We start from the raw sequence: 13,862 nt of genomic DNA, 5'->3' as shown, positions 1-13,862 counted from the left end.
TGTGCCCTGCTATCTCTCCATCAGTCATTTCACTACTGAAACGATATCACCACATACATCATGCCATCCTTCGACACAATCAAAAAAGGCTTCGACAATCTAAATGCCTCCAACTATGGCAAATGGGAAGAAAACATGTCGGCCTTACTCAAAACTCGCCGCGAGTACCTTATCACCATTGGCTGTGACCCTGAACCGGAGTTTGCAGACCCCGAGAAGCCAACATACCAGGAGAGGAAGGACTGAAAGGACTGGAAGGAAACTCAGGTATCAGCTGCTGGCACAATCTACCTCTGCCTTGATGAATCCCAGAAGGCTCATGTCAAGAGCTGTCTTGATGATCCAGAGAGGATGTGGGACACATTAAAGGCACACCATCAGCAAAGAAAACTGGTGACTCGATTTAGCCTACAACAGCTTCTTCAATCTCAAGAAGGAGACAGAAGAATCACTTCCAGACCTTGCCAGTTGGGGCACTCAAATCATGAGTCATATCCATGCTCTGCATCCCACTCATTTTGGTCTCCAGCAGTTAGAAGAAGAGCTTCTCATTATGGCCCTGATTCACGCACTCCCTCAGCCTGAATTTGGAAACTTCGTCACATCGCTATTCCTTCTCTCCGATAAACTCACTCTCAAAGGACTCTGCACTGCATTTCACAATGAAGAAAACAATCAGAAGCTGCATGCTGGTGATCCAGCAGTCTCTGTCACTCTCAAAGCCACACCTTTCCATTCAGCCACAAATCAGGCTACCAATGCCACTGCAAAATGTGGATGGTGCCTTTGTGAGAATCATGCAGAAGAAGAATGTATAACCAAAAAGTTTTCACTTAAACAGGACCATGAACATGCTGCTGACTGTACTGCTGGAAAGCATCATCATAAGAGGGCTGGAAAAAAGGACTTGGAAGCTGCTAACTCTGCTGAGATGAAGGAGAAGACTGCTAGCTAAGCAAGTACTGATTTATCATCACTTGCTATGTCTCATTGGAATACCGATATAGGTGCTTCTCATCATATGACCCTTCACCGACAATGGTTCCAACTCTATGCTCCACATATCATTCTCATTCGTCTTGCAGACAATTCAGTCATTTATTCAGCAGGGATTGGGTCAGTAGTATTGGAGCCAGAGATTCAGGGGGAGAAAGGCTCAGTGATGAAACTTCTTGACACATTACATATATCAGCATTGAAAAGTAATCTCTTATCACCCTATCATCTTACATGGGAAAAGGGATTTAGGATCTCAATCACTGGATCAGATGTCACTTTCAGCTAGGGTGAAAAGATCCAATTCACAGCAACTGTAAATGAGAGCAATATTGGCTATATCAATGCTATCACACATTCATTCTCAAAATCGACCACTATCATTGCAAACTCAAGCTCTACAAGTACCTGCTGGATGGACAACACACTTTGGCACAGATGTTGCTGTCATTAAAACATAGACACTATATGGCACATGCATATAAAGCAGCTAGTAACTGGAATGAAGTGAGAGTCAGGTCCCTCAACTGATCCTATCTGCATACTATGCCTCACTGGCAAACAGCATCGCCACAATATTTCTTATGGCCTCTCAGAGCGGAGGAAACACCTTTTTGAGCAAGTATACAGTGATATCAAAGATCCAATGCCTGTCACAACTCCAGAGGGCTATCACTACTAGATAATATTTATCTGCAGTGCATCTGACACTTGGGCTGTCACACCTCTGAAGTATAAAAGTGATACCTTTAATGCCTTCAAACAGTTCAAAGCATATATAGAGAATACCCACTCAGAACTCAAAATCATTGAGTTTCAGAAAGATAAAGATGGTGAATATATAGGAAAGGAGTTTATCGACTTCTGTGCTGAGCATGAGATCAAAAGACGATATACTGAATCCGATGAACCATACCAGAATGGCATAGCAGAATGAGCCAACTGCACAATTGCAGAGGCCATCACTGCCATGTTAAATGAGTCACATCTCCCACTATTATTTTGGAATCTTGCTCTTCGAGTATTCATTCATATCTAAAATCGCATCCCCACAGATCCTCTTCCAAACACCACACCCTTCACAGAATGGGACCTAAATCACTGAAAACCAGATATATTTCACTTTCATATGTTTGGATATCTTGCATATATGCTAGTACAAAAAAAGAGATGTCGAGCATTAGAGTCACACACCCAAAAATGTATCTTTGTTGGATATTCAGAGGGAGTAAAAGACTGGCTATTCTGGAACCCATCTACACAGCAGTTCATCACCTCCAGCCATGCTGTATTCGATGAGTGTGTATTTCCTGAAAATCACAAAAATATTATAAATCCTCTTGATGACAATACATCTCTCACAAATAGATATAACAGTATAGATACTGCTATACCTGATGCAGCAATGCCTCATCAAGGGGGAGAAAATATACCTACTGATAAGCCATCTCTGCTATCTGAGCAACTCCCATCATTATTATCATCACCATCCTTGCCAGCTCCGTCCACTCTATCAAATATGCAAACATCTTTAGAATCACCTCTTACTCCACTATCAAGTCTTTCAATATCTCCTATATCCTCTTCACCACTTTTACGTCCTCAGGCATGCTTCAAGCCACAATACAACTCTAAAGGTCTTATAATCACATCTCCAAACACTGGACATGGTTTTTGCCATAAACATTCTGGCACTAATATGATGAACTCATCAGACTCAGATGAATCTCTTTCTGATCCTATTGATGAAACCACTGCTGAGCCAGAGCTTACTGAGACAGATGTTGTTGCAGGAATGACCTTTGTATTGCATGATGATGACTATATCACATATACAGAAGCTCTTGAGCTTGCATTTCAGATAGCAGTAGAGATGACAAACCAAGCATCTGCATCTAATAATGAATCAAAAACACTTGCAGAGGTGATGACTCAGCCAGAAGAGGAAAGTGAAAAATGGTATGAGGCAGCTCAGCAGGAATTGAATACACTGTAGGAGTGACACCTTTGAGCTTGTGAAGCTTTCTCCAGGGTGAAAGGCTATAGATAGAAAATGGATCTTCAAAATGAAGCATAACCCTGATGGATCCATTGAATGCTACAAGGCATGCTATGTCACAAAAGAGTACTCACAGCAGCCAGGTTTTAACTACACTGAAACCTTCTCTCCTACTCCAAAATAGACAGCCATCTGAACAGTTCTCACTCTTGCTGCACTTGAGGACCTAGAGCTCTGGAGTGTGGACATCTCATCAGTGTTTCTGAATGGTGATCTAAAAGAAGAGGTATACCTTCAACAATCAGAGGGATTCGAGACAAAGAACAAGAGCTGAGTGCTTCATCTCTTCAAGTCCATCTATAGACTGAAGCAGGCTGGATATGAATGGCACAAAAAGCTCCACAGCACTATAACCAAGATGGACTTTGACAGAGTATGCTGTGAACACAGCATATAGGTGTACAAAAGAGATGATGCTCAGATTATTGTTCTGGTGTTTGTCAATGATGTAACAATTGCTGCAAAGTCCATGGAGTCTGCATGACATGTTATCGATGATCTCAAGAAGCACTTTAAACTTCGTGATCTAGATCCAACTTTATTCCTTCTCGGTGTCGAAATACACAGAGACCGTCTAAACCAAACACTCACACTCTCTCAACTACAGTACATCCAAAAAATCCTAGAATGTATTGGAATGTCTGACTGTAACAGTGTCAGTACTCCTCTTGATCCACACACTAAGCTATCCAGCTCAATGTCTCCTGCTACTCCAGAGGAATGAGAAATCATGTGGCATATCTCATATCTCCAAATCCTTGGCTCTATAGCATATCTGGCCATTGCCACTCATTCTGACATAGCTTTTGCAGTCAGTGTCCTATCATGTTTCAGCAAAAACCCTGGATTGAGGCATTGGGAGACCCTGAAATATCTTCTCAGATACATAAAGAGAACAATCGACCTAAAATTGACATATTCACCTGATGCTACAAACCCAGACCTGTTCAAAACATACACAGATGCAGATCATGGTGGAAACCCAGACAATGGGCACTTGACCTCAGGATATATTGTCAAGATGGGCACAGGTGCAGTCAGCTGGATGAGTCAGCTACAATCTATAGTAACCTTATCGACCACAGAGGCCAAATATATGGCTGCCATCTCTGCTGGACAGGAAATTCTGTGGCTGTGAAACCTGTTTACAGAATTTGGCTTCCATCATCTGTCGCCATCACCACTGCTGATTGACAACCAGTCTGCTCTCTCTGTTGCTCACAATCCTGATCATCATGGTCATATCAAACATCTTGACCTCTGCTTCTACTGGTTATGAGACAAGGTTGAGTGGGGGCACATACATATTGAACATCTTCACACAGAAGACATGCCTGCTGACATCTTCACAAAGGCCTTAGGGAAGGAGAAGATGACTCACATGATCAGGCTGTTGGGTCTTGAACTCTGAGAAGTATTGTGTTGAGGGGGAGTGTTGTGGGATGACACAAGTACCTGATGTCAACCTTATATAAGCATAGACAGTTTTGTCCTGAGTCGACAGTCAATTGCCTTTAAGCAATTGACCATCGTACTCAGGTAAGTAGTAGTCATACGTACCTCTGCCTTCAAGCAATTGACCGTCATACTCAGTCTGGCCTATTATCCACTGCATAAAAGTAACCTGCCTGCAACAGTATTCTTGGTCTACTCATACTTGGTGGGTTTTGGACTGTCCCTTTTTTCCCTATTCTTCCCTGGGATATCAACCTGGTACATTGATACTCAGGAATTCATTGCGAGATAACACGGCGGAGCGGTCCGGGTTCATGGGAACTAATGTCGGTCGCGATTGATGTAGTGATGGCGGGCTGCACTGACGCTCGGTTCAAACTGGAGCTTACTGCGTTCAACGGCTATCTCTCATATGGTAGCAGGCTTATCTCATGGCAGGAAGTCAAATATAAAACAGCTTATCTGCGTCGATGCGATGTCTGCTCACTGCCGACGGATAGTCCACACAGATAACCTTGAGCTCGGCCGACCAAGATAACTTACTACTAAAATTCTACACTTGTCTCCTTCCCCTCCAACCCCTGTGCTTTCCGTGCTTCACATATCTCTCCTTCTTGACTATGTCTATGAATTCAGAAGAACCCAAGTTGCCGAATTACGGCGACAAGGATGTTGAGGTCGTTGCTTATTCCGCTCCCATTGATGATACCGTGGATTTTGAGGAAAAGAAGGAGTTGAAGTAAGCCTCAGTGGTATAATTTTGTGAATTTGTCTTACGCGATTCACAGGCGTGGCTTGGGCCAGAGGCATATTCAGTAAGGCATTAATGCTGGACTTGTGGTGGATTTTAAAGAGAAGTGTAGAATGATTGCCCTCGCATTCTCGTGTCCTGTGTGGTGTTTTGTCAGGCAGAGCTGGCGACCCTTGTTCCCCTCTCGGGGCTATAGTTCACCATGCCGAATACTTCTTCGACCCAGCACTGTCCTTTGCCCAAGGATGGAATTACATATACTCCAACTGCGTCAGCCGGAAGGCTGAGGTCACGGCCAGTGCGGTGCTCATTCAGTTCTGGACTACTATCAGCAATGGTCTTTGGATCACGATCCTTGGTGTATTGCTCATTATTTCGAATCTTCTCTTCGTCCGAGTTTACGGAGAACTCGAATTCAGTTTTGCGATTCTTAAGACGATGCTCATCGCTGGTCTAATTGTCATGGTACTCAAGTTTTATACCCCCTTCTGTTATGTCTTATTTATGGTGTTTTCTTCAAGGGCCTCGTTATTGACCTGGGTAACGTCTTTTGTTTTCTTCTTGGGTTCACCTCGTCTAAAGCTAGATATTAGGCGGGGGTCCTCACCATCACAGATATGGATTCCAGTACTGGCGGAACCCAGTAGGTGTTGTGTCTTAGTGTCGGGTGTGCTGTCTGACGGAGATGCAGGGACCTTTCGTACAATACCTCGGTATTGAGGGCTCCCTCGGAAGGATCCTCGGCTTCTGAACCACCTTTTCCAACGTAGCATATGCCTACGCTGGCATTGAAAGTATTGCAAATGTAGCTGCTGAGACGCAAAACCCACGCCGCAACATCCCAATGGCCGTGAAGCGCGTCTTTGGCGCGTATTTATTTTCTATGTCCTCGGGATATTTATCGTAGGAATTATTGTTCCTTCCAACGATGATAACCTGCTCGGAAGCTCTGGGGATGCGTCACAGTCGCCGTTCGTCATCGCTGCTAATCGTGCGGGGATAAAGGTCGTTCCACACATCATCAATGCCATTGTTCTCACCTCAGCGTAGTCCGCTGGCAATTTGATCATACTCAACGGTTCGCGTAATCTCTACAGAATTGCCTACGAAGGACGCGCACCCAAGATCTTCCTTCGCGTAAGTCAGTTTGGCGTACCGTATGTCGCTGTGACATTCCTGTCAGTCTTCACTGCTCTCGGATATATGACACTTCAAAATTCTGCGTCCACTGTATTTGCATGGTTTCAGGTAAATTATTTATCGCCGGTATAAAGAACCGTTGCATAGGATCTTATGTCTGCAGCCACAATCGTACACTGTAAGCTATTGTTGTTCGGCATCTGTGTGGGTGTGCCTTGCTGACAGTGCCACTTCACAGGGATTATCATTTGCATGGTGTATCTCCGCTTCTACTGTGGAATGAAGAAACAAGGCATTTCAAGGGACGAACTGCCATGGAAGTCTCCATTACAGCCGTACACAGCATGGCTCGGCTTCATCTCGTTCAGTATCATATTGCTCACCGGGGGACATGCTGTGTTTATTCACGATGAATGGGATGGAAAGATTTTTTTCTTCCTACCGCAGTATCCCCCTCATCTTCGTCCTCTGCTTTGGCTACAAGTTTTGGATGAAGTCGAAGCTCGTTCCTTTGGATGAGATGCCGATCCGGAAGTACATAGATGTTGCAAGGGAAAATCCGGAGCCACCCAGGATTCCAGTCAAGGGATGGAAGCGCATCAGCATTCTGTGGAGTTGATTGTCTTTTCTCTTTGGTATACATATTCGTTGGGTTACTATTTATGGATTAAGCACGACTCGCGCTCAGTCGCATGTAATTTGTAAATACTCCAAACGTGTTAGTCATAGATGCATGCCAGTGATAGTGTTTCGGATTTACGTTGTGAGGATGGATCGCCCAAGAAGGCATACTGCAATAGACGTCAGTAGTCTCGGAAGGCAGAACGAAACTGAAGGTCTCCAGAGCCCTTATAGTTTTTGGAGTTAAAATGCGAGATGAATGGTCCTGAAGGCTATTTTAGCAGAGCGTTTACGACCAACTAACTTGCATGTCAACTTTCGCCAAGAGTGACGAGGTCCCTTGACAGGTGATGGGCACGAATCAACTCTCAAAGGAATCGTAGGGGTCCGAGCGATGGCTCTTAGGAAGGGATGCGTAGTGACAAACCGCAGTGATAAATTCGGACAGCTTCATCATGTAAGTACTCACACTGGCAGCACTGGACCCACGACAAATGATGCACATTGATGGCATTGAGTACATCTGTAGCTTTCTGAGATCTTCTGCCTAAGTACCATATTAGCCTACTTAGCTTCGACGCAAGAATTTCAAGGGTACGGCTTTAGGACCCGATCAGTCCGAACCCTCTCTGTTGCACCGGTCACGCCGCCCTTGCTTCGTGATTTTCGAAGGACCAGTCGCTCATGCATTCAGAAATAGGGTTGCGCCATATTGATTCTGTTAGTAAACAATGATCCCAGTCTTCACCCGAATGGTTGTAAAAGACTGAGGTATGACAGGAGACGGAAAAAAAAGAAATATGGTAGCGATCGCGAAACACTTGGTCCGACGATGGGCGTTGGCTGAACCTCTCAACAGATTCCGCCTATAAAATCATTCTAACTGTGGTGTTTCTCCCGAATTACATCCACAGCTGATCGCTTGAATTACAATCATTAATCAGAAGGAAATCTAAGAATGTTTACTGGAGGGAGAACAGCTGAATGCTAGCGATTAGAATCCCGTGAGTCTTTTGGCGTTCAACGACGGGAAAGAGAATATTCCAAAAAGTCGCCCACATGTACGTGACTGAATCTCCGCGTGTTTTCAGTCTGATATTCTGATCTGCCCGAGCTTCTTTATGTATTCTAAGTATAAATATTTTCCCCTTGTCACTATTCTCCCCCGCTCCTTCAGTTTCCCGGCCATGCGCTGGATAGTCGCTCTTTCGTTCCTCTCGTTCTTTTCAGTCGTGGAAGTGCAAGCATCGACCGTGCAGAAAGATGGATTGACACTTCCCGACTCTGCTCTAAATTATAGAGATGCGGTCAAGGACATTTTTCAGACAAGTTATGCCGCTTACAAGTGAATTTCTTCATCCTCGCTGTCCTTTATATTCTCATGGACCGAATCACCATAGAAAATATGCTTGGGGTCATGATGATCTCACTCCTGAGAGCGAGTCTTATTACGATGGTCGGAACGGCTGGGGTGCTTCCATTGTCGATGCAATGAGTACTATGGTACGTGTTCAATATCACACGTTTTTCACCATCTTCATCTATTTATGCAGTATACGATGGGTCTGGATGTAGGCATTTCCATTGCCTCGCACGTCCTACCCATTCTTATCGAGCCAAACCCCAGGACCTTCTAGACGAAGCTGTTGGTTACGTCGGTACCATTGACTTCAGCTCATCAAAGACTTCAGATCACGTCAGGTACATGTCTCTCTGGCATCATCATCACTTCTGGTTTGACGCGTCAAATTTTCCAGCGTCTTTGAGACGACAATCAGGTATCTTGGGGGTATTCTCAGTGTATACGAGCTCCGTGGGTATAAAGATGATGCTCTTCTTGAGAAGGCTACAGAAGTGGCCGACAAGATGGCCTATGCTTGGGTTGGAGTGAGTGGTACGGACTTGCTCTCGTAATAGATACTTATATTGCCACAGGACAATGATGTACCATTTGGTTCCATTGATTTCTCATCAGATCTGCCTGATGTTGCGACGGTGAGTAGTCTTTGTTTGTCCTCATTGATCCGCTAATTCCTGATCCTATAGTCTAATATTGCCGAAGCTGGGACAGTATGTTCAGATACTAACGTCTTTCTGCGCCGATTGCCATAACACAATTCTAGCTTATCATAGAGTGGGCCGCACTGAGCAAGTATACTGGTAACGACACCTACCGTGAGCTCGCCGACAAGGCTATGCGACATATAGCCAACCTGGTAGGCTTCTTAATGGCTATTTCACCTGTCACTTCTAACTTTCTTCCGTCGTTAGGGTGCTCCCCTACCTGGTTAGTCCTTCTCTTCAATTCACTTGAAAGCGGGGGTGCTGAAACCATCTAGGCCTGGCCGCGCAAGGCATAGATCCATCTTCGGGTGAATTCGTGGGGGGTTATGTTGTAAGTTCATACAGAACCTCCTTCATTCTATAGAGAGCTAACTACTAATGCGAGACGTGGGGCGGTGGCTCCGATAGCTACTTTGAATACCTTATCAAATATCCCCGGCTAGCAAACCTCACAGACACTCTCTACGTCGACACTTGGTTGACAGCTGTAGATTCCTCCCTCAGGTATCTACTTAGGGTGGGTCTTGATGCCTGGGAAATTCATATGAACCGCTCAGTCCCTGTGCACACAGCGCTCAACGGTCGGACAGCATCTTTACACTTGCGACTACGATGCCGTGTCTTTAGAGTATGAGAACGTCGGCTCGCACTTGGCTTGCTTCCATGCGGGCAATTGGTTGTATGGTGGATATATTTCATTTCACGCTTTTGAAAGCGATGGCCTAATCTCATATCCAGGTGGAACATTACTCGGGAATGAGACCATCGTGAACACTGCCCTGGAACTGTTAGATGGATGTTGGAATACATACGCGAGTACAGCGTGTGTATTCCTTCTATACTTGTAGTCGTTCTATTCTCACATCTTCTAGCAGTACCGGGATCGGGCCTGAAGCCTTTGCTTATATCACTCCTGGTGAGAACACCAGTTCTCTTACATCCGATCAACGATCGTTTTACGATGAACACGGATTCTACATCACTTCCTCCTACTATATACTTCGGCCCGAGGTTCTGGAGTCCAATTTTTATGCCTGGAGGATCACAGGTGATACGAAGTATCTGGATCGAGCAGCGAGTGTGGTCGATAGCTTCAAGGAATATCTGTCAGCTGTCGTTGCATACGATGGTATATATGATGTAGACAGCACATCATCCAGTAAGGTCGATGATATGGAGAGCTTCTGGTTCGCAGAAGTCCTGAAATATCTGTAGGTACTTACCTGTCGGTTTCACATACGCGGAACACTGATTTTCCCCATTGAAGATATCTGACATTCGATGATCCGACGAATATCAGTATTGATGATTGTCAGTGATCATTTTCTATTTCAAGGAGCGTAGAGGCCTAACCGTGGGGGGGGGAGTTTCAGATGTCTTTAACACGGAAGCACACCCTTTCAAGGCACCGGTTGCTCAACTGACAGATGAGTCTGGGTCTTTGACTACTAATATTTCGTCGGTGTTCAAGACTGTTAGTGGAACTCTTCCGACTGTCAGTCCTAACGTACGTGTATCGGGGGTTGAAGTCTGACTGCGAAGAGTTGCCGCTCGGACAATTTACTGAAAAACATTCTTTTTGGTTGTTCGCTTTTTTGTAATTACTGCTCAATATACCAACAGATTTGAAGATATCATTGTCGGCGGTGCTCGAGTTGTGGCGTAACCTGTGGGACATCCGGTGAACTCAACACAGTCTCCAATGTTTTCGATTTAGAACAAACTTCATGGGGATTTGTACGTGAGGTTATGTGTGGCAAGTAAAATTTTTCTTCGCTATGGACCACCGAGATGAACTGAAAGCAGCTGCAGTAATCAGTGTCCTCATTCAACACTGCTGGGACTGGCATATTCTCATATCCGAGAGAGTGACTGCTTCTTCGTCGCCTGTGGATGTTGTATTTCTTTTTTCGCACTGAGGAGACTAGTAATCAGTCACAAGTGGCAACATTTTCAAGACACCTTTTCCTTCTGGAAAAGGAACCGGCTCCAGAACAGCTGTGCAATGTACTGCCGTATCTACAACACCGTCCGCCCAGCAAGGACAAATGGATTGTTTCATCATGTCAGTGAAATAAGCTGTTGGCTGCTGTAAGATTCAGTCCGTGTCATTGAACTATCGCTGTTGAGCACTACACCATGTTCATTCCGTTTATTACGACGCGAATGCAAAGACGTGCTGGCAGCGGGAGTGCAGGTGGTGGAAGTAAAGGCGGGATGGGTTCGACTTCCAAGAGTGGAAGTGGGACAGGTAGCTCGAGCAGCGGCAAAGGATCCAATGGTGGTAGCTCATCCAGTAGTAGTGGAAAGGACAGCAGTGTGTCTGCCGGGGGAACATCCAAAGCTACTTCTTCGTATAGCAAATGTGGAGGACCGATTTCGACTATTCCTTCCAGCCAGCTATTCGCTGGGCGGCGTGGCGTTGGTGGAAGTAGGCGAGGCCAGGCATTTGGAACCAAGTCACAGCGGAGGCTAGTAATTTTTAGCTCGTAAAAGATGAAACCTTAAAAAGTTTTGTTTTAGCGAAGCCTTTCTCGGTCCTGGAAAGATCGTCAGTAAAACGGTATTCAGAAAAAAAACTTTAAATAAGGTCCCATTCTAGGCTATCAGAAATACACCAACCCTGCAGTGAGTATGTTCTCGTTTTATTTCTGGCCAGTGGTCTGGGGAGGAGCTGCTGGTTTAAGTACAGCTGATTATTTGCATTCACATGAGATAGCATGCTGTATTTACAGATCTTGTGTTTTGATTCAGTCCAGAGAACAGCAGTCGGCCCGGCGGTCCCATGGTATCAGTAAGTTTCAGTTCAAGCACTGGGGACTCGTCCATGTTTCACGTCGTCTCGGATAACATAACTGTAACGAGTCTCATCAGCGACATAACTGGGAAACTGCTCTTCGCTATTAAATACCTCATCCACCATCACACTTACAACACATTTGATTCCTCTGCACCTCAACTAGAGCACGTTATGCAGTATTAGCACGCAATCAGCGTTTACCTAACACTGAATGGATACAACAGCATTGACACCGTCTTTGAGAATGACCCGCTGCCGTCGTGGACAGTTAATAGAATGTTTGAATCAGACAATCGGCGCTGTTGTACCTTGGGTTCAATGCAGATATATCGTCCTCCTCCTCTTCCTCCATCTATTCGTCACCGACGGGAGGGTCTTCGTTTCCATGCTCCAATGCCGCCGCAATGATTACTACTAGCCTGGGGATTTTATCTTTTGAGTTGAATATCCCTGTGTTTCGCTTCTTGGTTGCAGCGGTCTTTCAATTATACTTGTTTATACCTCCATTTTTTATGATCTGTCTGCATATATTTAGGACAGCATACTGGCACCGATTGGAATCAGTACTTGATATCGCGCACATATGGAAGCACTCCAACTGCCAACACTGCCCAGTGCGGATCGGCTGTCTGATCCACCTTGAATAAGACATCTCCATTTTGGAGCGATCAAGACTGTTCTTCACCAGCTGGTATTAAATGTGTAGCCAGTTTCTACTACTTCCTCCACCTTTCGAATTTCACGCAAACCCTGGTAACGCCAACAGTCCTCGAAGCGATGTATGTTCCCTTCGTCTCTACACTGAGCGGCTCTCGAAAACTGTACCGTCGGAAAGGAGGGGGTGGTGGTGGTAAGGGTGGTGGAAGCAGAAGCGGAGGCGGTAAAAGTGGGGGTGCTGGGAAAAGTGGAGGAGGGGGGAAAAGCGGTGGCTCAAGTTCAGGTTCAGGTTCAGGTAGCTGGAGCAACGGCTTGTACTCGCAAAGACTGATTCTATCATCTTAGGTGCTAAACCTATTCAGCCTGTCAATACAGGCGGATCTTCGAAGAAATCTTTCTCGTACAGCACAGGCGGGGGAAGCGCATTGACAATTCCATCGGGCCAGCCTTTCGCTGGACGCTCTCAAGGCGGCGCCAGCAGGTCTCAGGTATATGGCACAAGGCGTGTTTCACGTTTTTCTCTTCTGGTGCTTGAAGCTGACAGTGAAGAAGCATATATGGCAGCGGGTACCCAGGCGTTGCAGGCCGCGGCGTGGCGGGCCGAGGGTTTCCCTTCTATTTCTGGCCTTTGGCATGGGGTGGCGTTAGTGGGTACAGCGGTGCCGCCTACCTACACAACAACGAAGTAAGACCCCAAAGCTACCCATTCGAAAAATATAGATGCTCACCCTTGGACAGTATGGACGTCCGGACAACTCCAGTCGACCCGGAGGGGTCATGATGTCTGCTACTTTTCCCGCGAGCTCCAGCAACACCACATTCCACGTTGTAGCTGACAACAGCACGGTCGCCTCCCTCATCACGGATATTAGAAATAATTGCTCGTCGGTGATCAATACTTCATCTGCTTCAGGTGCTCCCATTGCATTTAACGATTCGGGTGCGAGCACACCAAAGCCGGAACAAGCCGTACAGTTCTATCGCGCTAGTAGTGTGGCCCTCACAGTGGATGGGTATAACAATACCGGAGCTTTAGATGATTCCGGAAACACGCCTAACACACCTGTTCCTCCTTGGGTCGACACGAATGCCCTTAACTGTCTCAATTACACAATTGGAGCTGCTGTACCATTAGTGGATGGTGCGGATGCACGTTCGACGAATCCTTACCTAGGATATCTGGTTTTGGTATGGGTCTTGTATCATTTCTGTTCATTTTTGTAATGCGTATACTTATCGTAAACTATTGAGCCCGTCGTATTGTAGTTTTACGTCTGAGACATATAAGCGATCGTAGCATAGTCTCATTTTCTCAGTCT

At 45.6% G+C, this 13,862-nt stretch overlaps 3 protein-coding genes across 3 annotated transcripts; all 3 read left to right on the top strand.

Annotated features, from left to right (window-relative positions):
* Nucleotides 1-5,130: 5,130 nt before the first annotated feature.
* Nucleotides 5,131-7,087, top strand: BT62DRAFT_989476 (uncharacterized protein; the record flags this gene model as incomplete). The annotated part of the gene is made up of 10 exons (XM_043190163.1): nucleotides 5,131-5,249; nucleotides 5,423-5,726; nucleotides 5,783-5,806; nucleotides 5,848-5,904; nucleotides 5,953-5,974; nucleotides 6,118-6,269; nucleotides 6,312-6,509; nucleotides 6,549-6,579; nucleotides 6,640-6,799; nucleotides 6,828-7,087. The coding sequence occupies 10 exons, from the start codon at nucleotides 5,131-5,133 to the stop codon at nucleotides 7,018-7,020; spliced, it is 1,260 nt and encodes a 419-aa protein (XP_043033273.1). The 3' UTR covers nucleotides 7,021-7,087.
* A 1,122-nt stretch (nucleotides 7,088-8,209) lies between these two features.
* Nucleotides 8,210-10,620, top strand: BT62DRAFT_912514 (glycoside hydrolase family 47 protein; the record flags this gene model as incomplete). The annotated part of the gene is made up of 16 exons (XM_043183863.1): nucleotides 8,210-8,367; nucleotides 8,423-8,525; nucleotides 8,576-8,593; nucleotides 8,650-8,723; nucleotides 8,780-8,909; nucleotides 8,958-9,017; nucleotides 9,069-9,092; nucleotides 9,146-9,238; nucleotides 9,294-9,309; nucleotides 9,362-9,417; nucleotides 9,472-9,603; nucleotides 9,659-9,770; nucleotides 9,825-9,909; nucleotides 9,962-10,297; nucleotides 10,354-10,397; nucleotides 10,460-10,620. 16 exons carry the CDS (start codon nucleotides 8,210-8,212, stop codon nucleotides 10,618-10,620), a joined length of 1,602 nt encoding a protein of 533 aa, XP_043033272.1.
* A 605-nt stretch (nucleotides 10,621-11,225) lies between these two features.
* Nucleotides 11,226-13,767, top strand: BT62DRAFT_1013498 (uncharacterized protein; the record flags this gene model as incomplete). The annotated part of the gene is made up of 4 exons (XM_043178071.1): nucleotides 11,226-11,517; nucleotides 12,575-12,838; nucleotides 12,889-13,228; nucleotides 13,305-13,767. The coding sequence occupies 4 exons, from the start codon at nucleotides 11,226-11,228 to the stop codon at nucleotides 13,765-13,767; spliced, it is 1,359 nt and encodes a 452-aa protein (XP_043033271.1).
* Nucleotides 13,768-13,862: the final 95 nt, after the last annotated feature.

The sequence above is a fragment of the Guyanagaster necrorhizus genome, assembly GCF_019112545.1.
Source record: "Guyanagaster necrorhizus MCA 3950 unplaced genomic scaffold BT62scaffold_62, whole genome shotgun sequence".
Lineage (NCBI taxonomy): Eukaryota > Fungi > Basidiomycota > Agaricomycetes > Agaricales > Physalacriaceae > Guyanagaster > Guyanagaster necrorhizus.
This window is presented reverse-complemented; position numbering and strand designations above follow the sequence as displayed.